We start from the raw sequence: 27,986 nt of genomic DNA, 5'->3' as shown, positions 1-27,986 counted from the left end.
CCAACCCCGCCCCGCCGCCCCGCTTTCGATTCTCCGCGGGAGCCCCTCCCCCGCACCGCCGCCGCCGGGACCCGAGGGCTGAATGGCCAGCGCAGGTGCGCGGTGCGGGACACCTGGGGGGCCGGGGACACCTGGGGGGCCGGGAACACCTGGGGGCCCGGGGCCGCCGGAGCGCGAGGACGCAAGCGTCTGGCGCTGCCCGGAGCATGGCGACCGCGTGGCCGAGCTCTACTGTCGCCGCTGCCGCCGTTGCGTGTGCGCGCTCTGCCCGGTGCTGGGCGCGCACCGCGGCCACCCAGTCGGCCTGGCGCTGGAAGAGGCGGTGCACGTGCAGGTGGGGACCGGGGCGGCGCGCGGGGGGTGCAACGGGCGGGGAGGCGCGCGCAGGGTTGGCGGCCGGTTCCTGGTTAGGCCTGGAGCCGCAGGGAGGCCCACCTGTTGTTGCCAACGATCAGTTAAGCTTCAGAAGAGGTGGGTTTGGGAGTGAGAACTTGGGCGCCCTGGCTGATACGCAGATGTCCTTGACCTCGTCCTCCACGCGGGTCTACCACACTGCCCTTGGGCTGGAAGAAGGTCTGCCGGTGAACACCGATGGAAAGCCGTACAGACACCTCTGGTTTTCTCTCCTGAAGTTCACAGTCAGTGCCTGAGGACTGCTTGACTGACTGTCGTAGTAGGAGCGGCCTCCAGCCATCCGCTCCTGCCCTTCCCCTCCACCCTTCCTGCCACCGCACTTCCCTTCCACGCATTTAACAGCCTGGTGGGGAGCTGTGACAGCCATTTTATTGATAAGAAAAGGAAAACTGGAAGCTGAGGCTGCCTTTGATCCCAGGATTCCACAGCTGGGTTGTCCCCACTGGCTTCTCATCTTGGAGCCCTCACCCGTGCATAATCCTAACAGTAGTCAGGGGCTCTCAACTCTTGTTCTGGCCTTGAGGACAACTTGTTCTGTGGCTCTGGTCAAATCTGTCTGCCCCCCTGGGATAGGCAGGCCCTCCTGTCTCTGACAGATGTAGATTCTACCACTTCCTCTTCCAGGAAGTCTTCTGTGATTAATGACCTTTCTCTTCACATTGCGACAGCCTTGGAGCTGGATGAAAATGGGCCCTGTGGGAGCTGGTCCAGTTGGTGGAGTCCTGGGTTTAAGGCCCTCCTCTGCCTCCAAGGTCTTCCTTTTCTTATCTGTATAGTGGTTGTAATAGTAATAGCTCCTCAGAGGCTGTTTCCAGAGTTCATATGGCTGCTTTCCAGAGATAGGGCTTGGGTGTCTCATAGGTGGGTCCACCCACCTACCTACCTCCCCGCCTACGTACTCATTTTGTGTTCACACACCTACCCACTCACCTGTTTATCCATCGTCCTTCCATCCACTCATCAGACATCCATTCAGCACATACTTTGTGCCATGAGCTAAGGAATAGATCGATTCTTCCTGGATCTGGAGGTGTTCCCTGGCTGGTGGGATGAGAACAGATGGTGACAATATAGTGTGATAAGTATTGTAATTGGGAAGCTGGAGATAAGACAGTGTGAAGTAGGAAGAGGGAGCCCAGGAAGACTTCCTGGAGGAGTGCCACTGGAACTGTCCTTGAAGGCCGAGTAGAATTTTACCAGGTAGCATTGACAGGAGAAGCATCCTGGGATTGGAAGGCCCAGACACCAGGAGGCTGGGCTCTCTTGGGGTGATGGACAGCATTTAGACTTGAAAGCTTAGAAATCACAGTGGGGTAAGGATGTGCTCCTGGAATTTGTGGCTGTAGCTTATACCTGGGCTCCCATTGTGTCCCCACCCTCACCCACCACCTAGAATACAACCACACACAGCAGCAAATGCTTGTTGGATGTGACAGTGACAGCTGACAACTGTGTTGAGTGCTTAGTCCCTGCCAAGCACCGCACCAGGCACTCTGTGTACTTCTCATTCTCTGTGGTGATGCTATGGGGTTAGCTCCAGATTTATTGCTGAGAAAACAGGCTTAGAGAGGTGAGGTCACTCGCTCAGTTCCCATGAAAGGGACTCAGACCTAGGAAGTCCTGTGTGACTCAGGCTGGTGCTCTTCATAGCTTGCTGGGTGGCCCCCGCTCTCCACTTGAAGCTGGCAGCCCTTGGTCACTGTGTTCGATTCAGCAAACACTTCTGGGTCACTCCCTGGTCCCTGGGGGGGAGCCAAGAATGGAGCAGGCCTGCCCTCAGGAAGCTGTCGGTTGGCTGGGCAGCCAGACCTGGGCCCAGCAGCTGAGTATAAGGCCAGCTGAAGAGAGTCCAGATAGAGGTGAGGTCAAACCTGTGGGGAAGAGGGTCACAGAGCCCACCCGTGGAAAAATGGCAGTCGCAAAACAGAGACATATGGAAGGGAGCCATTTTAGGTGGGAGGGAGATGGGACCATGAACCCCCACAGACCTCACACGTGCAGGTCTTCTGAAGCCCAGTCCAGGCCAAAGGCCCACATTCTTTCTGGAATGTATGTTCCACGCGGGCAGGCCCTGTGACAGGGCCTGGCACGTAGCTGGTGTTCAGTTAATAGTGACTCTATAAGTGAACACTCTTCCCTTGTCCCCAAGCTGTTTGCCTTAAGGCCCTATTTGAGAAAATTAGGTCATAAGTAGGATTGTTCTAGAAAAAAGGGAGGGGAGCATCAAGGTTTGAAGAATATCCGACATGGACTTCCGAGGATCAGAGGGACCCTTGTTCTAGCTCATCCTCCAATTTGCCCCGTGACTCTGGGCCCATTCTTCTCACCTGTGAGTCTCAGGTACCTCAACTGGAGCAAAATTCAGGGGTGGGAGATGCCCCTCGGGGTAGCTTGTTACCTTAAAAGTCACAGAACTAAGTATTAATTTTTCCTAACTCCTTCACATACAGAAACTCATCCAAGAATGTTTAAAGCAGCTGGAAACCAAGAAGCAGCAGAACGTTGGCAACATAACCCACATAGAAGACACTGCCGAGAAGCTCAAGGCAAGTGGACATTTCTTCTTTATTCTAGTTGAGATATCCGCACTTCCCCTTGGACGCAAGGCTCTCCTCAGTGTGGAGCCAAGGGTATATAAAAACCTCTAAGGGTTTTTAGATCCGGTTTGGTGGCCCTTTGGACTTCCAGAACTTAGGGGGCTCTTTTGAAGAAAAAGAACACAAAATCAGGTGTAAGGCCATGAGGGGCCGGCTAGTGAGGAGCTTGAAGCTTGTGGTGTTGTGTTGTGTTGTGTTGTGTTGTACCTGAAGCTTCTGTGTTGTTAGCTTGGTGAAGATCTGCCTCTGTCCAGTGCCCTACTCTTGCCCCATAGCGCCTCACAAAATGGAGGAACAGCCTTTCCTGCCACCTGCCGCCACCGCCAAGGCCATTCTCTTAGAGGGACTAATCGTCCATCCCCTGCACCCCAAGTCACCTTAAAGCAAAATGCAGTGTAAAGAATGTGCAAATAACTCTTTGGGTGCCAACTGCTTCACTGAAAGAAATTAAATAGGGTACAAATATATTCCAAAAGTAAGTACTTTCTTTAGGCTCCTCTTTTCACAAAATTGTTTATTTATTTATTTTTTAAATAATTAAAAAAATTTTTTTTTAAGATTTCGTTTATTTATTTGACAGAGAGCACAAGTAGGCAGAGGCTGCAGGCAGAGATGGGGGGAGGGGAAGCAGGCTCCCTGCAGAAGCAGAGAGCCCGATGCAGGACTCGATCCCAGGACCCTGGAATCAAGACCTGAGCCGAAGGTAGAGGCCTTAACCCACTGAGCCACCCAGGTGCCCCCAGAATTGTTTATTTAAATGGATTCTTTTTGGGCTTGAAATGAGAAGTTGGGACTGATACAATTGTGAGCTGCCATTTTACTCTAAAAAAGTTGTGCTGGGTTTTTTGGTCCTTTTATGTGAACTGAGCTGGTCCCTTCCCCTCTCAGCCTCGGCTGCCCCCTCCTTGAAATGGGGGCTGGGGTAGGATGCCCTCCCAGGGCCTTTCCCCCTGAGGGCTCTGTGAACCCTGGACTGACCCCCACAGTCAGAGCAGAGAGACTGGCACCCAGGACGTCCTGAGGCCAGGCCTGTAGCAGAGGGGAGATGCCGAGGCCCAGGCTAGGCAAGGCAACAGAATTGGTCCCCTATTGGCCCAGCATGCTTTGTCTGTGGCTGCATGCCCCAGCGTGCTGGGGACAGTTGTGGTTTACACCTGGGGCCCCAGCTGCATTAGTAACGATGCCCGTCATGTCTCCAAGAACATTTCTTTGGGGCTCAGGTAAATACATCCATTGGAAAAGATTCAGGAAGGGATGGGGGAGGTGCTTTGGGCCACTCAGCCAGAAGAACAGAATCGGGGTACAGAGTCACTGTCTGTGGATCTCTGAGCAGATATGGTTTGGGGGCCCCCAAGGAAAGAATTAGGACCCGTGTGCAGAGTCTAAGCGGGTCACATTTCAGCCTCATCTAAGGGATGGAGTTTTCTTTCTTTGAACCTTTTCCCCAGCTTTTAAACTTCTATTTTGAAATAAGTACAGATTCACAGGATGTTGCAAAGGTAGTGCAAAGAAGCCTCAGGTACCTTTTTCCTAGCTTGCCCCAAGGGTTAGAGCTTACCTAACTCTAGTGCCGTGTCAAAACCAGAGTTGACAGCGTGTGTGTATAAAGTCCTACGTCAGTTTCTCATACGGGTAGATTCAGGAATGCAGAAGGATTCCGCCACCACCAAGACCTACCTCGGGCAACACCATTAGAGTCACCCCTCCCACTCTCCCCCCAACAGTCTAACCCCGGGCAATCACACATCCGTTCTCTATCTCTGTCATTACGGCATTCAAGAATGTCATAAAACCGAAATTATATGGTGTACGACCTTTGAGATTTTTTTCACTCAACCTAATGCCTTCAGGATCCCTCCAGGTTGTTTTGTGTATCAATAGTTCATTCCTTTGAATTGCTGAATAATCCCAGCCATCTGGTAGTCCAGGTCGGCCAGTTTTTTTTGTTTTTGGTTTTTTTAATTTGAAGCTTTCGTCTATGTTAGGATAGTTTCGTTGTTTCCATTTTGGGGCTATTACAAATAAAGCCGCTTTGAGCAATCGTGTACAGGTTTTTGTGTGGACGTAGTTTCCGTTTCTCTGCAATAAATGCCCAGTGCTGGTTCTATGGGGCTTGTATGTTTAGCTTCTCAAGAAACTGCCAGAACATTTTGCAGGGTGGCTGTGTCATTTGACATTCCCACCAGCCATGTATGAGACATCCAGTCTCCCCTCATCCTTGCCTACCAGCAGTACTTTCCTGAGTTCTATTCTAGCCTTTCTGGAAGCTGTGAAGTGGTCCTCCCTTTGGGGCCTGCGTTTGCGTTTCCCCAGCAGCTATGATACCAAACACCTTTCCATGTGTTTAATGGCAGCTTGTCTGTCCTCTTTGTTGTTGTTGTTTGTGTTTTTTGTTTTTTACCACCTCAGGATTGGTTTGTCTGTTTTCCTGCTGCTGATTTTGGAGACCTATCTCTCTGAGCTAGATGGGAGTCCTTTGTCAGGTCTGTGGTTTACGAATATTTTCTCCCAGTCTAGGGCTTGACATATCATTGCCTTCACAGGGGCTTTAGCAGAGTGAAAGTTTTTTAATTTTGAAGAAGGCCAGTTTATCCTTTTTTTTTTTTTTTTTATGGATCATGCCCTCGGTTTCATGACTGAAAGCACTTGGCCTAGCCCTACATCCCAAAGATTCCCACCTTTTCTTTGGTCTAAGAGTTTGATAATTTTATGTTGTACATTGAAGTCTGTGATTCTTGTTGAGTTCCTTTTTTGTATAAGGTGGGAGATTTAGCTCAATTCTTTTTTTCTCTTTTCTTATGGATGTCCAGTTGCTCCAGCACCATTTGGGGAGAGACTGTGTGTTCTCCATTGAATTGCTTTTGTCAAAAATCAGTTGGCCCTGGGAGCCGTTGGGAGCTGAGCACCAGACACCCCCACAAGAAGGGTGCCTGTCTCTAGGTCTCCCAGCCCCCACCTGATCACTTCCTTCACTGTGTTACCAGCCTGGCTCCTGGGGGCATTTATGTTTCCATCCCTGGTCAAGAAACAAATATTTAAAAATTCAGCCATGCTTAACTCTTTATCAGATATGTCATTTGCAAATATCTTCTGCCATTCGGGAGGTTGCCTTTTGGTTTTGTTGATTGTTTCCTTTGCTGTGCAAAAGACTTTTATTTTGATGTAGTCCCAACAGATTATTTTTGCTTTTGTTTCCTTCACTTTATGAGGCATATCTAGAAAAATGTTGCTATAGCTTATGTAAGAGAAATTACTGCTGTGCTCTCTTCTAGGATTTTTATGGTTTCAGGTCTTTAACATTTAGGTCTTTTTTTTTTTTTTTTAAAGGTCTTATTTATTTATTTGACAGAGCGAGAGGGAACACAAGCAGGGGGAGTGGGAAAGGGAGAAGCAGACTTCCAGCCCAGCAGGGAGCCCAATATGGGGCTTGATCCCAGGACCCTGGGACCATGACCTGAGCAGAATTCAGGCAGATGCTTAACAATGGAGCCACCTGGGTGCCCCCATTTAGGTCTTAAATCCATTTTAAATTTATTTTTGTGTATAATGTAGCAAAGTGGTCCAATTTCATTTTGTCACAAAGCTGTACAGTTTTCCCAACACCAGTTGTTCAAGAGACTATTTTTTTCCCATTTCATATTCTTGCCTCCTTTGTCATAGATTAATTAAACATATAGTTGAGGGTCTATTTCTGGGCTCTCTGTTCAGTTCCACTGACCTATGTGTCTATTTTTGTGCCAGTACCATACTGTTTTCATCACTATAGGTTTATAGATTATTTTGAAATCTGGGATTTGGGTACCTCCAGTTTCATTCCTTTTCCAAAATTGCTTTGGCTCTTTGGGGTATTTTGTCGTTCCATACAAACACATAAAGAACTTATACAACTCAACCCCCGCCAAAAAAAACCCCAAAAATCTAATTAAAAGTGAGTAGAAGACAGGGGTGCCTTGGTGGCACTGTTGTTTAAGTGTCTGGCTCTTGGTTTCCACTCAGGTCATGATCTCAGGGTCATGAAACCAACCCCTGCGTCAGGCTCTGCACTCAGCAGAGAGTCTACTTGAAGATTCTCTTCTTCTGTTCCTCCCCCATGGTCCTGTATGCACATGCTCGCTCGCTCTCTTTCTCTCCCCCGCAAATAAATAAAATCTTTTTTTTAAGAGATTTTATTTATTTATTTGGCAGACAGAGATCACAAGTAGGCAGAGTGGCAGGTGGGGGAGGGGGAGGCAGGCTCCACGCTGAGCAGAGATCCCGATATGGGGCTCGATCCCAGGACCCTGAATCATGACCTGAGCCGAAGGCAGAGGCTTAACCCACTGAGCCACCCAGGTGCCCCTCAATGTTTGCTTTTTTAAGATTTATTTGAGAGAGAGAGAGCACGATTGGGATGAGAGCCACAGGGAGAAGCAGACTCCCCACTGAGCAGGGAGCCCTATGTGGGGCTCAATCCCAGGACCCTAGGATCATGACCTGAGCCGAACCAGATGCTCAACCAACTGAGCCACCCAGGTACCCCCGAATTTTTCACTTTTGAGGGTCCATGAGCTCGGACTTGAATTCTTTTCAGTACAGTCCTGTCATTTGGTTTATTTGTTTTGCTGGTGACTCTTTTTGCCCATGACCCTTGATGGATGACAAGATTCCTTGCCCCTGGGGTGCCTGGGTGACTCAGTTAAGCGTCAGCCTTCAGTGAATGAGCCCCACAAAGGGCTCCCTGCTCAGCGGCGAGTTTGCTTCTTCCTCTCCCTCTGCTGCTCTCCCTGCTTGTGCTCTCCCCGCCCCCTCTCTCTAATGAATAAATAAAATCTTAAAAAAAAAAAAGGAAAATCCCTTGCTCCTTTCCCAGGCCAGTGAATGGAGTTTTTCCCGTTCCTAGTTCATGGATGAAACAGGCTGCTGGGTTGGTGCAGGTGGCAGGTGCCCAGAGACCCCTCCCAAGGCTGCCAGGCTCCCAGTGTGGTGCAGTTGTCATACGGGTCACTTGCTCAACTTCTGCACTGGAGTTCCCTCTTTGTTTTGGGCAGCTAAGGATTTCTGCTTTTTGTCGTTTGTGGGTTTGCTTTTTGTTTTTGAGCTGAGTCATATGATTTAAAAATTGGCTCATGTGTATCCACATTTCTGTGTGTTTGAACTAGGGAGGGAGGTTTCCCACGTCATCTTCTTCCCCCCTTATTGACCAAAAGTATGTGTCCCTTTATATATGGGGCGTCTTGTTTTGGCTTGAGGTCCTAACTAACACTACCCTGGGTCAGTGTCAGAGACTGTGTGTTCCAGTATATGGCTCTACCACGATTAAGCCATTTTTGTAATGTTGAACATTTCGATCATTTCCAGTTTTTCCCTAGCATAAAAGAACACCGGAGCGAACGTTTCTTACTTGTTCCGTCTGGACACATTCCCAGAAGTGACTCCTCCAGCTCATGGACATACATGTGTAGGACTCTCCTGTGTTCCGCTGAACTATGGCCCGTGTGCTTTGGGGCAGAGAGGTCAGGGACAGCCACGCTGCCCTGTGCTTGTGTAGGGAGAGGCACTGCTGGGAAAGGGCTGTCTGCCTGGAAATTAATCCATAAAACACCTTTGTGAGCAAACGAAAGTCAATAAAGTTCACACGTGCTCCAAAGTCCACTGTTCAGAAACCAGGGAACAGCCAACCACTTCCTTCCAGAGAACCATCAAGAAGGCCTTGGTCCTTAATCCTCAACCAACACCCATGGAATGATTTCCTCTGACATCCTTGTCAAGAGGCTGTTTCCTTCCCCTGCACAGCAGCTCAGAGGCCCAGGTGGACCGGAAACTCGCCATTTGCTCGCTACCCTAACCCGGACAAGGGTCAGGTGTCAGAGTGGTACAGTGATAATGCTCTTCTTTTGGAATCTTCCCAGTTTTCCCCAGGGAGCTTTTGATACTTTTATGAGTGTGTCGGGGGGGGGTATGTAAATATGTATACTATAAAAATAAATATACACATAAGTTTGGTTACTGTCTGTCGAATCCAGACCTGGGTAGGGAGTTAGGGTGTGCACAGGCTGGCAGAGCTGAAGTGGCCCTTGGCGATGGGGGCACCCAGGAAGACAGAAGCCACTTTGAGGGTTTTGGACAGTGGTGATGAGTGCAGGGAACAGTGACACAGCATGGGAGAGGCAGAGAAGCCAGCCAGGGGTGGCGAGGCAGGAGCATGGCAAGAGACACAGGGAGGATGTGGGAGGAGGGAGAGCAGGAGGCTGGGGCCACTGTGGTGGGAGCTGGAACCAGAGCAGACCTGTCCTTTGGGAGCTGGAGGATAGAGGGGACACAGGGATGCAGCCTCTCGTGAAGACCTTGCCTTGGTGGAAGGGACGCCCTGGCTGCTCCCTCTCCCTCATTTCTCTCTAGTTCCTCCTCCCATTGACCAGACCCAGCCTGAAGGAGGCTCTTGGAAATGCGCAGGCAGGAGTCAGCCCCTCTCCCTACCAAGCAGGGCTGGGGGAAGGAGAGGAAATGGGCCTACACTAGCACCCTAGGGAGGGAAATAAACAGCCTCCATTCCTGGCTCTGTGCCTTTCCCTGTGACCCACCAGAGCTGTAGGGACTGAACCGCAGCTTGGGGACCAGTTATGGGACAGAAGGCAGCCTTTGCCAGGGTGGGAATGGGTAGGTGAGGACCCAGCCAGGCCATGCTGCTGCCGACAGGGCCGATGCCACCAGTCTCCACCACCCTCGCTGGATAAGGCCACCCCTCTGCCTCCCTCTGCAGGCCATGGCCACCTGTCCGAGTCACCAGTGACAGCATAGCTAACAGGGAGAGGGCAGGGGTGGGGAGCAGTGGGAGGCCCCGGAGCGGCACCCATGGAAGCACTGTCCAAAGTCGCGCTGAGATATAAGCCAAACAGCTCTCTCCATTCTCCTCACAGGCCCCTCGCCCTCCACAGGACCCAGACAGGCCTGCAGGGCCCTGGGCCGACATGAGTCACACAGCAGCCAGCACTCTGGGTATAAAAATCCCCCACTCTCCCTGCCGGACTTCACCGCTGCCCGAGTTCCTTTTGTCCCCAGTCCCTAAGCTTTTCAGCTAGACTCTTCAGGGCCTCACCCAGCCCAGCCCACTCCAGTGTGGGGTCCAGTTTCGCTTTGAATCAATGTGGCCCAAACCACCAGACAGCATACTTCCTTGTTTCATCACCAGAATTCCTTCCCTCCCTCCCATTCTCTCTCTCTCTCTCTCTCTCTTTCTCATGCTTTTAAACTGTTTGCACGATCAGCCTCATCTCCTTACACCTTAAGTTTTCTTGTGGATGTTTCCAAATGGTTATTCCTGGACTGAGAGTTACAACGATGGGTTGTGTCATTAAGCTTGTTTTGTACATTCTTCTTCACAAAGTGGAGCTGTGGAAACTGCTTGGCCAGGAGAGTATTTGCTCTCTTGGTTTCTAGAAAGGTGCTCCATTTACATACATTGCCTCCAGAGTATGTCTATAAATCTGGAGTTTGGCACCCATTTTCTTTGCTTCATTGGGTTGTTCAGGAGGGACATATTTGTGTCCGTGTTCCCTGACCCGTAGAAACCATGTTGTCAGTGTAGACTAATTCCCAGGCTGGCCCAAAGCCAACTTAACCTATATTGCGTGCGGCTGGGAGCAGCTAGCCTCAGAACTTAACCACAGCCCAGAGCGCTGTATAGGAAACTGACTCAGGGAGCCCACTCCCTAGATCATGCCAAAGCTCGTGTTCCTGCCCCACTAAAAAGAGAACATGACATCATAGGGAGCCTGTCCAAGTACCAGGGGCTGTTCTGTTGTGTGGACTGATGTTTGGGCTGGAGAAAGAGGCTAACCTGTGTTTTGCTTTTATTTATTTATTTATTTTTAAAAATAAACATATAGGGGCGCCTGGGTGGCTCAGTGGGTTGGGGCCTCTGCCTTCGGCTCAGGTCGTGATCCCAGGGTCCTGGGATCGAGCCCCAAATCGGGCTCTCTGCTCAGCGGGGAGCCTGCTTCCTCCTCTCTCTCTGCCTGCCTCTCCGCCTACTTGTGATCTCTGTCAAATAAATAAATAAATAAATCTTAAGAAAAAATAAAATACAATAAAAAATAAATATATAATGTATTTTTATCCCCAGGGGTGAATCACCAGGTTTACACATTTCACAGCACTCATCATAGCACATACCCTCCCCAATGTCCATATCCCCACCACCCTGCTTTTATTTTTTTTAATGATTTTGTTTTATTTTTTAATCGTACTAGTAGTACATGAGCACGTGTTCATTTTTTTTTAATGTTCACAATAGTATGTTAGAATCTAGTATAGAACTATAGCAACTACAAAATGGGAGTGCCTCTTCACCATCCCCCCAAGCCCATAACTTTTCCCAACATGACTAGAGCATTTATTTTATTTTTTCAGTGTTCCAAGATTCATTGTTTATGCACCGCACCCAGTGATCCATGCAAAACGTGCCCTCCACAATACCCACCACCAGGCTCACCTAACCCCCCAACCCCCCTCCAAAACCCTCAGTTTGTTTCTCAGAGTCCGCAGTCTCTCATGCTTCATCTCCCCCTTCAACTTCCCCCAATTCACTTTTCCTTTCCTTCTCCTAATGCCCTCCATGTTATTCCTCATGCTCCACAAGTAAGTGAAACCATATGATAATTGACTCTCTCTGCTTGACTTATTTCACTCAGCATAATCTCCTCCAGTCCCGTCCATGTTGATACAGAAGTTGGGTATTCATCCTTTCTGATGGAGGCGTAATATTGCATTGTATGTATGGACCACATCTTCTTCATCCTTTCATCTGTTGAAGGGCATCTTGGCTCTTTCCACAGTTTGGCGACCATGGCCATTGCTGCTATGAACATTGGGGTACAGATGGCCCTTCTTTTCACTACATCTGTATCTTTGGGGTAAATACCCAGTAGTGCAATTGCAGGGTCATAGGGAAGCTCTATTTTTAATTTCTTAAGGAATCTCCAAACTGTTTTCCAAAGTGGCTGCACCAACTTGCATTCCCACCAACAGTGCAAGAGGGTTCCCCTTTCTCCACATCCTCTCCAACACTTGTTTCCTGTCTTGCTAATTTTGGCCATTCTAACTGGTGTAAGGTGGTATCTCAATGTGGTTTTGATTTGAATCTCCCTGATGGCTACTGATGATGAACATTTTTTCATGTGTCTGTTAGCCATTTGTATGTTTTCTTAGGAGATGTGTCTGTTCATGTCTTCTGCCCATTTTTCGACGTGATTATCTTTTTTTGAGTGTTGAGTTTGAGTAGTTCTTTATAGATCTTTGATATCAGCCCTTTGTCTGTAGTGTCATTTGCGAATATCTTCTCCCATTCCATGGGTTCCTCTTTGTTTTGTTGACTATTTCATTTGCTGTGCAGAAGCTTTTTATCTTGATTAAGTCCCAAAAGAAGTCCCATTTTCACTTTTGTTTCCTTTGCCTTTGGAGACATGTCTTTTTTTTTTTTTAATATTTTATTTATTTGACAGAGAGGGATCACAAGTAGGCAGAGAGAGAGGAGGAAGCAGGCTCCCCACCGAGCAAAGAGCCCAATGCAGGGCTCGATCCCAGGACCCTGAGATCATGATCTGAGCCGAAGGCAGAGGCTTAACCCACTGAGCCACCCAGGCACCCCTGGAGACATGTCTTGAAAGTTGCTATGGCTGATGTCGAAGAGGTTACTGCCTATGTTTTCCTCTAGGATTTTGATAGATTCCTGCCCCACATTGAGGTCTTTTATCCATTTCAAGTTTATCTTTGTGTATGCTGTAAGAGAATGGTCAAGTTTCATTCTTTTACACATAGCTGTCCAATTTTGCCAGCACCATTTATTGAAGAGACTGTCTTTTTTCCACTGGATATTTTTTCCTGCTTTGTCAAAGATTATTTGACCATAGAGTTGTGGGTCCATTTCTGGGCTCTGTACTCTGTTCCACTGGTCTATGTGTCTGTTTTAGTGCCAGTACCATGTTGTCTTGGTGATCACAGCTTTGTAGTAAAGCTTGAAATCAAGCAACATGATTCCCCCAGTTTTGTTTTTCTTTTTCAATATTTCCTTAGCAATCCGGGGTCTTTTCTGGTTCCATACAAATCCTAGGATTGTTTGTAGAACTAATAGACATTTAAATGCACCTGCATGGGTGCGTGGGTTGCACCTCGGTTAAGCATCCTCCTTTGGCTCAGGTCATTCTCCTGGGATGGAATACTGTATCAGGCTCCCTGCTCAGTGGGGAGCCTGCTTCTCTCTGCCCCTCCCCCTGCTTGTGTGTTCGCTCTAATAAATAAATAAAATCTTTAAAAAATTTAAAAATGCACTTGCAAACATACAGAAGCATAGACAGGTTCCCCCCACCCATGTCCAAAAGTAGTGTTCTCTGAAACCTTCTGTAGGTAGAAAGGGCATAAAGGAAAGAGCATCCCCGGCTTTTTGAAAGTTTGAGTTAAGCCACTTCACTTTTAGGAAAGTCTTGGGTTAATAGCCGTTTTCTAACTGGAGGACACCTGAAGAGGATTTTCGCTTTTTGGACAAAAACCCTTACCATGCTAATAAAGGTTTTTCTTAAAAGCAAAGTGGACCAAAGCAGACATTCAGAAGGTGGGCATACCTGTATCCGTATATAATTTTTGTTTAGTTATCTTTTACAGAAATAGGATCGTCCTATATTTGTTATTCTATAACTTGCTCTTTTTCATGTGGTGTCTTGGAGAGTTTTCCATGCCCGGCCACCTGGGTCCACTGGGTTGTGTGTGTGTGTGTGGCAAAATGTACGTAACATAAGTTAACCATTTTACCCATTTTTTGGTGTACGATTCAGTAGGATGAACTGAATTTACAGTTATAACCACTGTTTTTGCATTTATACTCATAACCATTGTATTACACTCATAACCACTGTATAACTGTACATTACAATTATAACCACTGTAAACTGCATTTACACTCATAACCACCGTTTCCAAAAATTTTCCACTACTTCAGATATAAACTCTGTAACTGCTAAGCAATGACTTCCCCTCCCGCCAGGCCCTGGCAGACTCTCATCTACTTCCTGTCCCTGTGAACTGGCCTATTGTGGGTTATTTCATAATAGGAAATCATCCAGTATTTGTCCTTTTACATCTGGCTTATTTCACTCCACATGACCTAACGGTTCACCCACAGTGTAGCATGTATACGAACTCTGCCTTTTTTTTTTTTCCTTTTATTTTTTTTTCCCCTTTTATTTTATTTTTTTTTTAATTTTATTTTTTTATAAACATATAATATATTTTTATCCCCAGGGGTACAGGTCTGTGAATCGCCAGGTTTACACACTTCACAGCACTCACCATAGCACACACCCTCCCTAATGTCCATAATCCCACCCCCCCAACTCCCCTCCCCCCATTAACCCTCAGTTTGTTTTGTGAGATTAAGAGTCACTTATGGTTTGTCTCCCTCCCGATCCCATCTTGTTTCATTTACTCTTCTCCTCCCCCCTTAACCCCCCATGTTGCACCTCCTCTCCCTCATATCAGGGAGATCATATGATAGTTGTCTTTCTCTGCCTTCTTTTTAATCACTGCCTGTTCTTTCATTGTATGAACAACACATAATATATATAGTAAACATATATATATACTTCCCATATCGAAAATCTTGCCCACCTTCATCACCAACAGTGCTGTAGTGAGCATCTTGGTACACAGATGTTCGTGCACATGTGGAAACGTTTTCAGAGATCAGTGCTTGCAAGAGGAGTTGCTGCATCGAATGATGGCTGCAGTCAAAATTTTGATATCACTTTGTCCCCTAAAAATGCTGACCCAGTGTGGCTAAGTGTGCTCCACACCATTCCAGGCTCTGCTATTATCAGTCAGTTAAAATTCCTCCAGGCTGATGGCCATAAAGTATTTTCTGGTACACTGCCCACTTTCTGGAGGGTCTGAGAGGCCAGGTACCCCTTCATCCAGCTACGGGCACTTACAAGCATTTGGCCCATTTTAAATTGAGTGATCTTTTTTTTTCCTCCATGTGATGGATGATAAACCCGTGTAGCTTATTGGAACCGTTGTCTACAGAACCTTCCCTCTTAAGAGTTCCATTTTTTTATACAATCAGACTTGCTGTGGCTACCTTGTAGCTCTATGAGTTTTAGGCTCCTCTTACAGAGGTTTCAAATTTTTGAAATAAAGTTGTTTTGTATTTCATTGTGACAGGTTTTTTTTTTTTTTTAATGTATAGTGCTTTAATCTCTGTGGAATTTTTCTGTTTACCTTTACTGTAGAAAACCTCAAGCATACCCATATATTTAGAAGCAAATCCCAGACATGCCGTTTTATCTGTAAAAGTTTAGCGTGTTGTTTCCACAAGATGATGTATTTTTTTTTTTTACATGCCCAGCCATGTTGTCATCATCAGACCTGTGAAAATTCGTAACCGTTCCCTTTTATCCTTCAATATCCAACCTGTGGTCACGTTTTCAGCTGCGTTATAAATGTCATGTTTTGTTTGATTTAGAAGTGAAACAAAGTTTTCAAAATGCATTTGGTTGGCGCGTATCTCAAGTTGATGGTTACTACGTTTCTCCGTTCTCCTTACATTTCTAAATGGGATTTATAAGTTAAATTTAGAGTGATCAGACACAGAGTCTCATTTTTTGGCTACACTACTTCCTAGGTGGGCTTCTGTTTGCATTTATTTTTATATATGGTATGAGGATCTAATAAAACTTTTTTCCAAATACATGGTTAATTGCATGTTGTACCAACACCATTAATGGAATAGTTCACTCTTTCTTCCCTGTAATTTGAAATGTGACCATTACCTCTCTCTCTCTCTCTCTCACTCTTTCTCTCTCACACACACACACATACACGGAGTTCATTTCTGAATTATTTTGTGCTCTTGATCTTTGTCTGTCTGTGCCACGTGGTTTTAAATCCTGTAGGTTTACAGTTTGTTTTCATATTTAATAAGGCAGGTCATCCTTCATTGATCCTTTTAAAGCAATTTGTGGCTTTTCTTGGGTTTATTCTTTGCCACCATAATTTGCCATTTGTCTAATCCACATGTTAAGGCTGGGATTGCAATGAATTTGTAGACTATAATGAATCTTTCTAGCCAGGAATGTGGTCTTTTCTTCCACACATTCAGAGGTCTTTTTTTTTTTTTAATGTCTTTTAGTACAATTTTATGCTTTATGTAGTTCATTACAGTTTTTGTTAGTTTATTTTTTAGTATCTTGCTATTTTCTCCACTACCCTTATTTCTGCATTTTCCAGTTGGTTATAGGTGGTGGTACTTGGGAAAGCTGGAGTTTTTATGAGCTGGTCTTACGCTTGCCCGGGGACATTGCTGAACTCACTTTTTAGAGGTTATAATTGTTTTATGTTGATTATTCCAGATTTCCTGGTTGGCAGTGATATCATTTGCAACTGGTTTCTTTTCAGGCTCATGCAGAGTCAAGTAAAACCTGGCTGACAGGAAAATTCACTGAACTGAGACTGCTACTTGACGAAGAGGAAGCGCTGGCCAAGAAATTCATCGATAAAAACACGCAGCTCACCCTCCAGGCGTACGGGGAGCATATCCAATCTTGCAAAGAGCAAATAGATGGCATGCACAGCCTCTCCACCAGGGTCTGGAGGATCAGCCAGGAGCCCGACCCCATACAGCTGCTGCAGGTAATGCTGGGCCCCTGCCCCCTCCTCCCCCTGCACTTCACCTTGGTTACCGGGGCATCGAACACAGGGTTTACGAAGAGCGAATACACAAATTGCTTGGCCAGCCTGCAGGCTTTCTTGCCCCCACACAAGTGATAAGGAAATAGGCATTGTTGGGAAGGGCAGATCCGTCTTGGGCTAATGACATCATATTTACAGCCACCATTTTGGGGGCCGGGGCCCTCTGTGTTCCAAGCACTTTCTGTATCTTAGCTCTGATACTTCCTAAAACGCAGCAAAGTGGCTATTCTCACCCCATTTTATGAATGAGCAGTTGAGGCCCAGGGAGGGTGAAGTGACTCTCGTCCAAGGTCACCCAGCTGAGAGGCAGCAGAGCTGTGACCAGAAGCCAGGTCGGCCTGAGTCCAGAGCACAGCCACCTGGCCCTCTGCCTGCTAAGTCTCACTCGAGAACCCCTCCTGGAAAGGCAGGTGGCCTTCCATCTACTGAGCAGGCCCCAAGAGGTGACTCAGTTTGCTCAAAGGGCAGAGAAGGATGGTACTCCTTGGCCACTGGGATCTGTTGGAGGCTATCACCTTACACGGAGGGAGAGTCTAGGAAATAGCCCCTGTGATGTGTTGCTCTGTTAGTGAACATATGTTGTTAAGCTTGGTGCTCCTGTTCCCAAGGAACCACGGGAGAAACTCCCCTCCGGTGTCAGTACCGCTGTGCAGCCCCATGCTCTGGGACTGCTTTCTGGCTCACGTGGCCCTTCCCTGGTTCCTTCTTTGCCCTGGCTTCTGGAACTCTCGGAGCCACACAGGTTTCACAGGGCTCGGCAGACACCTGGCAGCGTATGCTCCGTTCCTCCGCCCGCTCTGGCGTCCAGCTTTCTTCCCTACCCTGATATTTTCTTCGCTTAAGTTTTCTCACTGTAGAGGAAACGCCTGCCCTGTTAGATAACCTTTGGAAGATGCTTTACAGATTTGTGGGACGAGATAAAGGTGTCACTGAGTCTAATCACACATTAGGCTTTGGCTGGAAAATAAGGCTGACAAAAAAAATCAGTCAGTAGCAAACCAGTTAAGCCAGTCCCCAACAAATATTTCCAGGCTTGTGCGTGTATGTGGCCTTGGTCAACTCAGTCTAACAAAAAATAATTCTAGGTGAGTTGCTTTTCTAGGCACCCTGGATATTATAAAGAGGGGCAAGTTGCACAGAGGGGTACATTTGTTTCTTTAAAAGTGATGGTACTTGGGAGGGCTATCTGATACAAAGGGATGCTTCCATGGAAAAGAATATTTTTCTTGCATCATAGAGTTTCATGGCTTGATCATCTTTTTTCTTTATTCTCTGGTGCTAGAACTACTGATTTTCATCATTTACCATTCCTCCCTTCTGCTTGCTCACTCTCGTATATATACGGATCCGTACCATACTGATTGACCTGTCCGTGCTGGGCCCCTGCTTGACATTAGGAGCTTGAGGGCAGGGAGGCATGCTCAGAAATAGCTATTTACAGTGCGGCCCCAGCGAGCTGGCGGAAGTATGTCTAAGAAGTGTCCAGTTCTGCATAGGGGCTCAGGGAAGGCTTCTAAGGGGAGGTGACCATGGAGCTGGGTATGGGAGTATGAGGGGCTCACCAGGGACATACAGAGGGTCAGAGGACATCCCAGGCAGAAAGGAATCATGTGCACATGAGGGCCCGGCAGGCAGGAGAGCCGCTAGGGTTTAGCCTGGCTGGAGGCAGGGCAGGGGTACGAAGGAGGGGGTGGCGTTGGGGAGTTGCCAGTGGTCTGGAAACCAGGCCTAGTTAGCAGAGGGCTGTATGTACCTGGCCATGGGTTTAAATTGTGCTGTAAAGATTTTGGAGCCAGGGGAGCATTTTGAATTAGGAGTGACCTGCTCAGTTTAATGCTTTTGGAAAAGTCACTCTGGTGACAGGGTGGAGAGTGGACGCTGGAGGCCAAGACCAGTGGACAAGCATCAGGAGGAGGGGACAGGCAGGTCTGAGACATGTGACAGGACTGGTGAGTGGAAGTAAGGGGAATCCAAGATGATGCCCAGCTATGGCTTGAAAAACAGATGGCTAGGGAGCTGTTCCCCGAGTTGGCAAAGGTGAGAAGTAGGTGTGCTTGATTTCCTTATTCTATCATAAATATTTATGGAGTACCTACTATGTGTTAGTTACTAGTAGTAACTACTACCAGTAACTAGTAACTAGTTACTACTAGTAGTTACTAACTAGTACGTTGTTAGATACTAGAGCTGGAGATACCAGGATGGTCCAGGGAGCTTCTACCTTGCGAAGCCATACTTAACCCAGGAAGGCTATTTAAAGAGTGAGGCCCGGAGTTCATCATTGTTTGGTGGGGAAGGTAACAGTGGGGGACCAGTCAGAAAACTGGACAGGTCCCCATGGTCGTGAGGGGGGGGGGCTCCCCCTCCGTCGGCATTCCAGCTGAACTTCAGGGTCTTTGGCTTCCCTCCCGGAACATGGTTTCCTGCTCCCTCCTTTGGACATGCCCAAGGGACTCTTTCCCCAGGAACACTGGCCCATCATTCCTTTGGTCCCCCTGGATGCCAGTGTCTGGAAAGCTTCAGGGCACCCTGCAAGGTGGTGAGCAACTTGGCGGCAGGTACAGCCAGCCAGTCTCCTTCCTTCCTCCACCCCTAAGGCCATGCACAGAGTAGAGCTCCAGGAACATGGAAGGGAGGGAGAAATCAACTCTGGTCCTGGGGTGGGAGTGGGGGCCACAGCCTGGGCTGCTCCCAGATGCTGGGGCGGGGGGGGGCACCCCTTCCGGGCTGGGTTTGTCCGAGGGCGCAGCGGTGGAGGCTGGGACGGCAGCCCCCCTGACGCCCTGCACACCCCCGCAGGAGTACCGGGCCGCCGAGCAGGAGATACAGCGGCAGACGAGCCTGGGAGAAGTGTGCTACCCCGCGCCCCTCTCCTTCGAGCCCGTCAAGAGCTTCTTCCAGGGCTTTGTGGACGCCATGCAGAGCTTGTTACAGACGCCACTGGACACTCGCCTTAAAGAGAGTAAGTTGCTGCGTGACCGACCTTGTGTCCTTAGCTCCCCTGCTACCCTTTAACCCAGAGACGAATGTGAAGACCTAAATCCCGTCTCTTCCACCCCAAGGCCAGTGGCTGGGCAGTGGAGGACTCCTGGGCCTAGGCCCTACCCATCCTTCAGACTTCACTTCCTTCCTCTTTGGAGACCGCGTCCTGCCTTCCCAGCCATCCTGCTCCGCTTCTTCCCCCAAGTCACTCCCAGGATTCTGCTGCATCTTACCTTCGCCTGCTCTGGGCTCCCAGCTAGAATAGCCATCTGCACCCCCCTCCCTTCCGTCTGGCCAAGTCCCAGCCATCCCTGCGGGGCCAGCCCAGCTGGGCTCACCTGGGAAGCCTTGCCCCATCACCCTGGGCTGGTTGTGCTGGCCAGCTGTCCCGCTGCCTCTCCCCACTCCTTGCGCTGCCGGTCTCCGGCCTGGGGCTGTCCCTGAGCTGGACACCCTGTACTCACCTCCCCTGCCTGTCGTAAATGCCCAAAGGGCAATAAGCACTCTGAGTCCTGCTCCGAGGTCCCTGCAGGGCATAGCACAAAGTAGGTGCTCAGAAATACCTTTCTTCATTCATTTATCTCCACTCTTAGGATTCCTCCAGAACATCTACTGAGCCCTAATTCTCTGTTACACATGGCAGGGTACAAAAACAAAGGTCTTGCCTTTGTGGTGCTCAGGGTTCTGGGAGCAAGACAGACAGTAGTAACTGAACAAGTCAGCGGTAAGAGCTCTGATGAAAAATACAGCAGGGTGAGGAGAATACAGGAGCTTTTTCCTGGGGATGCGGAGCCGGTATCTCTGAGAAGGGGACATACGTCTTCCCTGAGGTCCGCTGCTGCTTGACTCCAGTCGCCTCCTAATAAAGTTAGGCCCTGGCTACTGCTACTGTGGCTGCCGTAGTTCCTCCCCCAGGAGCTCTGGTGTCCCTGCTGACCCACTTCAGGCTTGAGCCTCCAAGCAGGGCCTCTGCCTCCACTCACCCTGCCCCATCCACTCCCCACCACAGAGCTTTGGAAGTTCTGCTCGTGTCTGCCTTCACTCAGACGCCTGCCATGGCTTCCCAGTTCCTGTGCCAGTGCCGGTACTTGTCCTTAATACCTATGCTCCTGCTCGTACCCTCTGGCTGGGAAAGCCTCCCGTCCTTTTCTCTGGATGTCTGAATCTTCCCTGTCCTTTAAGGGCTCACTGAGGTGCTTCCTCCTCCATGACGTCTCCCCGGATTCCTCTCTTCTCTGTGCCTTGGCGGGTAGCTCAGGTGAGCCTACCTCTCACCTCTTTTACCTGATGGAGCTGTGGAAGACAGGAACCATGGCTTGGGTTTCCCTTGAACTCCCCCGCACTGGAATGAGACCTGGACATGGCCTTCTCTGATGGCCTGATTTCTCACTGTCCATTTTATCCCGGAACTGGCATGTCTGCCAGGCGGTTGCCCCCATGCTTGGCTGTTGAATACATCGTTGATTCACATGGCCCTCCTTGAGCCTGCTGTCCCATCCCAAGGTTCAGGGGACAGTCACACTGGCCTGAATCCACTTCCCACCCTCAGAAGTACGCTTCTCCTTAGACCCGAGTATTGTCCTAAGGTATTCCTGTCGCCAATTCCTGAATTTGCATTTACTGCTTAAATATGCATGCACTTCTGGGGAAGAGATGATCCGAATTTCCAGTTCTGTAATATTTTTAGTACATTCTGTAATTTGCTCTGCCTGCATGAGGGCCAGGCACTCATTTCTCACAATCTGTTACAGACACGAACTGCCAGCTCTCGGGCTCCTCGAGCACCAAACTAGCTTCCTTTTTGAAAACAAGCCCCTCACCGGAGCGATCGCTCTTCTTAAAATGTAAGCCCTGGGATTGGGGAGCAAAGGGAGGGTGGAGAGGGCCAGGCAGATTGGGGGCGGTCACAGAAATGGAGGCACCCCCTTTTTTTTTTACTAACAGACCCAACTTGGGTTTTTTCAACCTTTATTACTCGTTTTTAAATAACAGAAATAAGGGGCACCTGGCTGGCTCAGTTGGTAGAGCGTGCGACTCTTGATCTGGGGGTCATGAGTTTGAGCCTTGCATTGGGTGTAGAGATTACCTGAAAGTAATAATAATAATAAATCTTAAATACAGAAATAATACATATTCATTGCAGAAAAACTAGGGAAAAAAACCCAAGTTTTTTAAAGTCACTTGCCCATAGATAATTACTATTATTGTTTGCCCTGTTAGCTTTCCTTAGTTGATCTATATATACATATAAGAATATATTTTATATATTTTTTACAAATATGGTATCATACTATACATACTGTTTTGTAACCTGTTTTCATTTCATTTCATTTTTAAAGTAAACTTTGAAATATAAAATACATAAAAGTACAGAAACCAAAGGGGTGCTGCTCAATTTTTTTTTTTAAAGATTTTATTTTTAGAGGAGGACAGGGGGAGGAGCAGAGGGGAAAGGAGAGGAAGAGTGAGAGACTCTCCAGCAGCCTCTGTGCCAAGCGTGGAGCCCATGGCGGGGCTCAATCTCACAACCCTGAGATCATGACCTGAGCCAAAACCAAGAGTTGGGTGCTTAACCAACTGAGCCACCCAGGCACCCCAGTCATTTTTTAAAAGTAAACATGGTATATAACCTCCTTCAGACCAAGAAATGAAAACTTCCAACTCCCCAGAAGCCTTGCTCATGCAGCCTCCTCTTCATTACCCACCAAGGGTAACTACTCTCCCGATTTCTGACACTGTAGATTAGTTTTGCCTGTCTTTGGCCTTTATAGGACTAGATCATTCAGATTGTACTTTTTGGTGTCTTGCCTCTGTCACTCAACATAATATTTAGGAGATTTATCCATATTATTGTGCATAGAAGTAACTTATTTTCACTGCTGTAAATAGTATTCCATTGTGTGAATACAGCACACTCAAACTATGGAAGGACATTTTGGATTGTTTCCAGTTTGGCCTGTAGTGAATGTTGCTCCAAACATTCATGTGCGTGTCTGTTTGATGCACATATGCAGGCATTTCTGTTGGGTATTTACCCAGGAGATGGAGGAAAGGATGCTTACCATAGTCGCTTCGTGCAGCACTGTTCCAGAGATCCTATAGAAGTGAAAGCTATAAGGATTGGAAAAAGGGGGGGATATCATTATGATGTCATATAATGTCATGTGATATCATACAATATTATGAATGTTCATAGATGACATGATTACAGGAAATCTAATATAAGTAAAAGATAACTTAGAATTAAGTGAACTTAGAACTATTGCATATATCATTATACAAAGCTCAATCCTGTTTCTGTATTTTGGCAATAAACAATTAGAAAATGAAATTTTAAAAACATTATCTTCAGTGACATCTAAAAAAAAAAATCAGGAATAAAATCTTCAGATGTGCAAAACCTTGCAGGTTTTGCACTCCAAACACTTCGACAGTATCTACTAAAGCAGAATATCCACGTACCCTACCATCTAGACTTCGTTTTCCATGTCTACAGATGTGGTACAATGCAGTGAGAACGATTATTGGGAGTTAAGTCAGCACCACATTTCTGGGATACAAGTTGGCAGTATTTACCAAAGGCCTTAAAAGCAAAATTATCCATCTTAACCCAGTAGTTCCTCTTTTAAGAATGTATCCTCAAGCAATAATCAGATGCATAAAGATGTAATTATATTAGTGTTTTCAGGAGCTTTTTTAAAGCCTAAATATTGGATACCTGGGTGGCTCAGTTGGTTAAGTGGCTGCCTTTGGCTCTGGTCAGGTCCTGGGCTGGAGCCCCACCTAGGGCTCTCTGCTCAGCTGGGAGCCTACTTCTCCTGTTTGTGCTCTCTCTGAAAAACAGATGAATAAAATATAAAAAAATAAAGCCTAAATATTGAGAAGGGGGAGGGATAGGTTAAAGTATAAAACACTTAACACAGCAAAATCTTAGGGTCACCATTAAAACACTCTGATAAAAAACGTTATTTGATAGGGTAAAATGATCACAAATACAATCAATAAAGTTGAAAAACCAGATTACACAAAAGTGTGTATGGCATGATACCAATAAGAAAAACTATAAGTGGCAAGATAAAAACTGGAAGGATATACATCCAAGCGTCAATAAGGACAAGATTTTTTAAATTGAATTTTTAGAAATTGGCAACAAATTCCATGGCACAAATCCAGTGAAATTTTTACTCCTTCCCGTGTCGCCCAGCTAATGCCTTGGATGCAATTAGGGTTAAAAGGGTGGCTTTTCATTTATCTGCTGGCAATTCCTGGCATCTCAATTTCTACGGGGAAGTTGTCAGGACCAGTGGGGGCGTTGCGGGGGGGGGGGGGGGGGGCTGGCCCCACCCACCAGGTGTGGCCCCCGATGTCCCCGCCCTCCGCAGATGCACGCACGCCCACTCTGGAGCCAGATACGATGCACGCGCGCCTGCGCCTCTCTGCTGACCGCCTGACCGTGCGCTGCGGCCTCATGGGCCGCCTGGGACCCACGCCCGCGCTGCGCTTTGATAAACTGTGGCAGGTGCTGGGTCGCGACTGCTACGCCGCCGGCCGCCACTACTGGGAAGTGGACGTGCAGGAGGCGGGCGTCGGCTGGTGGGTGGGCATGGCCTACGCCTCCCTGCGGCGCTGCGGGGCCTCGGCCTCCGCGCGCCTCGGCTGCAACCGTCAGTCCTGGTGCCTCAAGCGTTACGACCTCGAGTACTGGGCCTTCCACGACGGCCAGCGCAGCCGCCTGCGGCCCCGCGACGACCCAGACAGGCTGGGCATCTTCCTGGATTATGAGGCCGGCATCCTCTCCTTCTACGATGTGTCAGGCGGCATGAGCCACCTGCACACCTTCCGGGCCGCTTTCCAGGAGCCACTTTACCCGGCGCTGCGGCTCTGGGAAGGAGCCATAAGCATCTCCCGGCTGCCCTAGGGGCCACAGCAGGAGTGACCGTCCTAGGCCTTCCACAGCTCTGGTCTCACTGGAGCTGATGTGGCTGGTCTACTGCCAGCTGCCCAAGCATCCCCGTCTTCTCCCTCACCCGTCATGCCCTGTGCTTTGAAAAGGCTCCTTTCCCAGGCGAGTTTTCTAACAGGCCCTAAAGGCGGGTCTTCTGCCGGGGCGCTCTCAACGGGCCTCTCCACCACCACCAGAGCACTTACATGACACCACTTTTAGTCCAGGTGCTGACCCCAAGTGAGTCCTGAGCATCCCGACCCTGTCAGAAGACATCGTCCTCTGCCTCTGGCCTCTCCCTCATAGAGTAGTCAGCAATGCCTGGCACTTGGTAGGCGCACAATAAATGTGTGAATGAATGAGAGCCATCCAGCCCCTTCTCCCTAAAGTCCTTTTGATCTGCCTCTTCCTCTCCACTCTGCTTCAGCTTATCCGTGTCACTTCTCTTCAGAGTAGCCGCACTTCACACTTCGGGACCGGAATCCCCTCCCATTCTCATCCTCCACTGTACAGCGAGAGTGCCAGGCCTAAAACTTCATTTAACCTCTTAGAACTACCAGAAGGTTCCCAAGGACCACAGAGAGAAAAAGCAGGCACTTTACCTTAGCATTCAAGGCTTTTCTAGTCTGCCCTCAAACTCCCCATGCTCATCTGGCTTCTACCGCTCTTTTCAGAGACCCCCACCCAGCACCTTTGCCCTTTGCCTGTCTGAGCCTTCCCTGGCTTAACTGCTCCAGGAAGTCTCCCCAAACCACAAGAACCTCTCTTACCCTGAGAGCCACAAATCTGGGACCCTGCTTTCCCACTAGGTGGGAAGGTCTACCAGGGCAGCTATGTCCCATACCCTCGCCACCCTGAAAAGTTCAGGGTGTCCCTTTCCCTCCCAGACAATGACCAGCAGCCGGCTACCACTGAAGCAAAGAACAGCTGAGCTGAGAAGTCCTCATGAATCACCCAGCCTAACCTCACTGTACATTTGGGAGAGACTAAGGTCCTGAAAGAAAGTTCCTCAGAGCCCTCCAGCCCCAAGGCAAGTGTTTTACTTGCCCCCCTGTCCCAGCTCTTCAGGCCCAGCTTTCAATGTGGGAGATTTTACTGCTTATTCATTCCTCAAGGGATGTTGGGAAGAATCAGCAGGCAACCGTTGCTTAGCAACCACAGGCCTTTTCCCCAACTGCCTTGGAACTAAAAGAGGAGGAGCTAAGAGTAAGGTCTGGACAGGCCCAGACATCCCCACGCTCCTCCAAGCCCGCAGTTGCCGGCGCTGCCAAGAAAACCCAGAGAACCCCATTTTCCGCTAAGAAGGCACAGAAATAGAGAAGGCCAAACCAGGAGGACCTCAAGGGCCAGCTCCTCTAGCAGGAAGGGGAAGGTCTCTTTTTTGGGTCTGTGCCTCGGTTCTGAAGATGTAGCATCATTTGTCAAACTCCCCAGATGGTTTTGGAATCATACTGTGTTAAAGTATCTTAGGTGCCCAGCCAGAGGGCGGTGGCAGGGTAAGGAAGATGCAAAGCTGAAACCCACTCGTGCTCTCGGAATTTGTTAGTTTGAACCACAAAAAAAAAACGCCAATTTCCAACAATTTTCTAAAAATGCCACTTTCATACAGGGCAATGTAATACAAGTGGAAATCAAGGCAGAAGGAACCCTAAGAGTGCCTTTGGTTGTAACCAAATCACTTAAAACTTTAGCTGGAGAGAAAGCACGGCGTCTAGGCACCCTGCTCCAGGAACGATGAAAAAAGGGGAATTAATTCTACTGGAGAGGACCCAGAGCTGAATTCTGACAGGGCATTCCCGACAGAAGATGAAGGCCCTACAAGCTTGTTCATCCCTACGCACACAGACCTACTTCCAGACCCATGGGGGGCGGGCCCAGGTAGTAACAGCACCTGCTGTTTTATCAGGCACGGTTCTAATGCTTTACAACTATTAACTCATTTGATCCTGACATTATTCCTAGGAGGTACGAAGTTATCCCAATTGTATGCAGGGCAAAACTGAGATCCAGAATGAGTATCTTGCTCAAGGTCACACAGCTGGTGGTGGAGCTGGGGTCGTGCTCACGTCCCGCAGGCCGAACTGCTCGGGCGAACACAGCTGGTCCCTGGCGGGTGCCTGCTCACTCCTGTTTTGCCTGTGATGCTTTGCTCTAGCCTCCTGAGTCTGCCTCTGGATAACGTTCTTCGGGCTGAGATGAGGTCCTGTACCCAGAGAGGAAGTTGAGTTTGGAATGCATGTATCCGAGACAGAGCTGGACTATACAGGACAAAAACTGGCTTTGATCCAGTAATGACTTTGTATCAAGACCTGTGCTGCCAGAAAGCAATTTCAGGGCACAGTCATGTGACCTTGGGCTAGTCACTTCACTTCTCAGAGAACCATCTGTAAAATAGGGGCAGTGACCCTGCCTTCTAGTATTGGCCAATGGCTATGAACTTGCTTTAAAAACCATCCAGTACTATACCATGCCAGGACCCACAAGCCTCCCCAGCGGCCATCCTGCGGTAGCAGGAACCTCCTTGAATATTCTCCATACAGGACCAAAGTTTCCCTTGGGGTCCATGACTAGAAGATCACTGACCTAATTCTCCTTCAGATTTATACTTACAGAAATTTCTTAATACAGCAAACTGCTTGCAGATATATCTTTAAATGACATTAATTTTATAGTCTATAGTTTAATAAATATGAACACTGTAACCTTTTAACTGTGTTATTCACTGGGAGTTCATGTCGCTTCTAGGCCCAGACAGGACCTCACTCACCTGGCATCCCCTCCACAATTTTCTTGTGGTAGCCAGCTGGTTCCAGCTGGTCCCAGGTTCAACAGTGCCAGTGATGGGGAGTTCACTACAGAGCATCACTAAATGCTTGCCTACATGCAGACAAGCCCTCCCTCCTAGCTGCTCCGATCCAAGACAATATTACGTAGTTGTTGGCATCTCTGTGATCATCCTTTAGCAACATGGAAGCCATCTGTGATCACTTACTGATTCTTAGAGATTCCGGGACCCTCCCTTACCTCTTGCATCTCTTCTGTTTCTGCGATTCTCCTTTGTCAGGGAGCAGGGGAAAGTGATGTCAGCCTAGCAGAGGACACACACACAGGTGGGCCTGCACAGCCTGGTCCTGGCAGGCAGGAGTCTGCACTATGAGAAGGAGCCGAGCTGCATGTGAGATGAGGTTAGGGGTCAGCACGTGCGTGTGGGGCCAAATCTCAGTCCAGCATATCCCCAGAAGCCTTCCTTGGTTCTCCACCACCTAGAGAACAAAGTCCAAACTCCACAGGCTTTAAGGCCATTGCTTCCCTCTTTTTTTTATTAAGATTTATTT

General features: G+C 48.3%; 1 protein-coding gene across 1 annotated transcript; it reads left to right on the top strand.

The window, feature by feature from the left end:
- The first annotated feature begins 82 nt into the window (after window positions 1–82).
- LOC111146102 (tripartite motif containing 14) lies at window positions 83–27,986 on the top strand. Its single transcript, XM_022501492.1, has 6 exons — window positions 83–334; window positions 2,865–2,960; window positions 16,434–16,667; window positions 19,527–19,689; window positions 21,461–21,553; window positions 24,092–27,986. The coding sequence occupies exons 1-6, from the start codon at window positions 83–85 to the stop codon at window positions 24,625–24,627; spliced, it is 1,374 nt and encodes a 457-aa protein (XP_022357200.1). The 3' UTR covers window positions 24,628–27,986.

Source organism: Enhydra lutris, unplaced genomic scaffold (genome assembly GCF_002288905.1).
Source record: "Enhydra lutris kenyoni isolate GAN:26980312 unplaced genomic scaffold, ASM228890v2 scaffoldscaffold13, whole genome shotgun sequence".
NCBI lineage: Eukaryota > Metazoa > Chordata > Mammalia > Carnivora > Mustelidae > Enhydra > Enhydra lutris.
The sequence above is the reverse complement of the archived record's forward strand: the minus strand, read 5'-3'. Positions and strand labels throughout refer to the sequence as shown.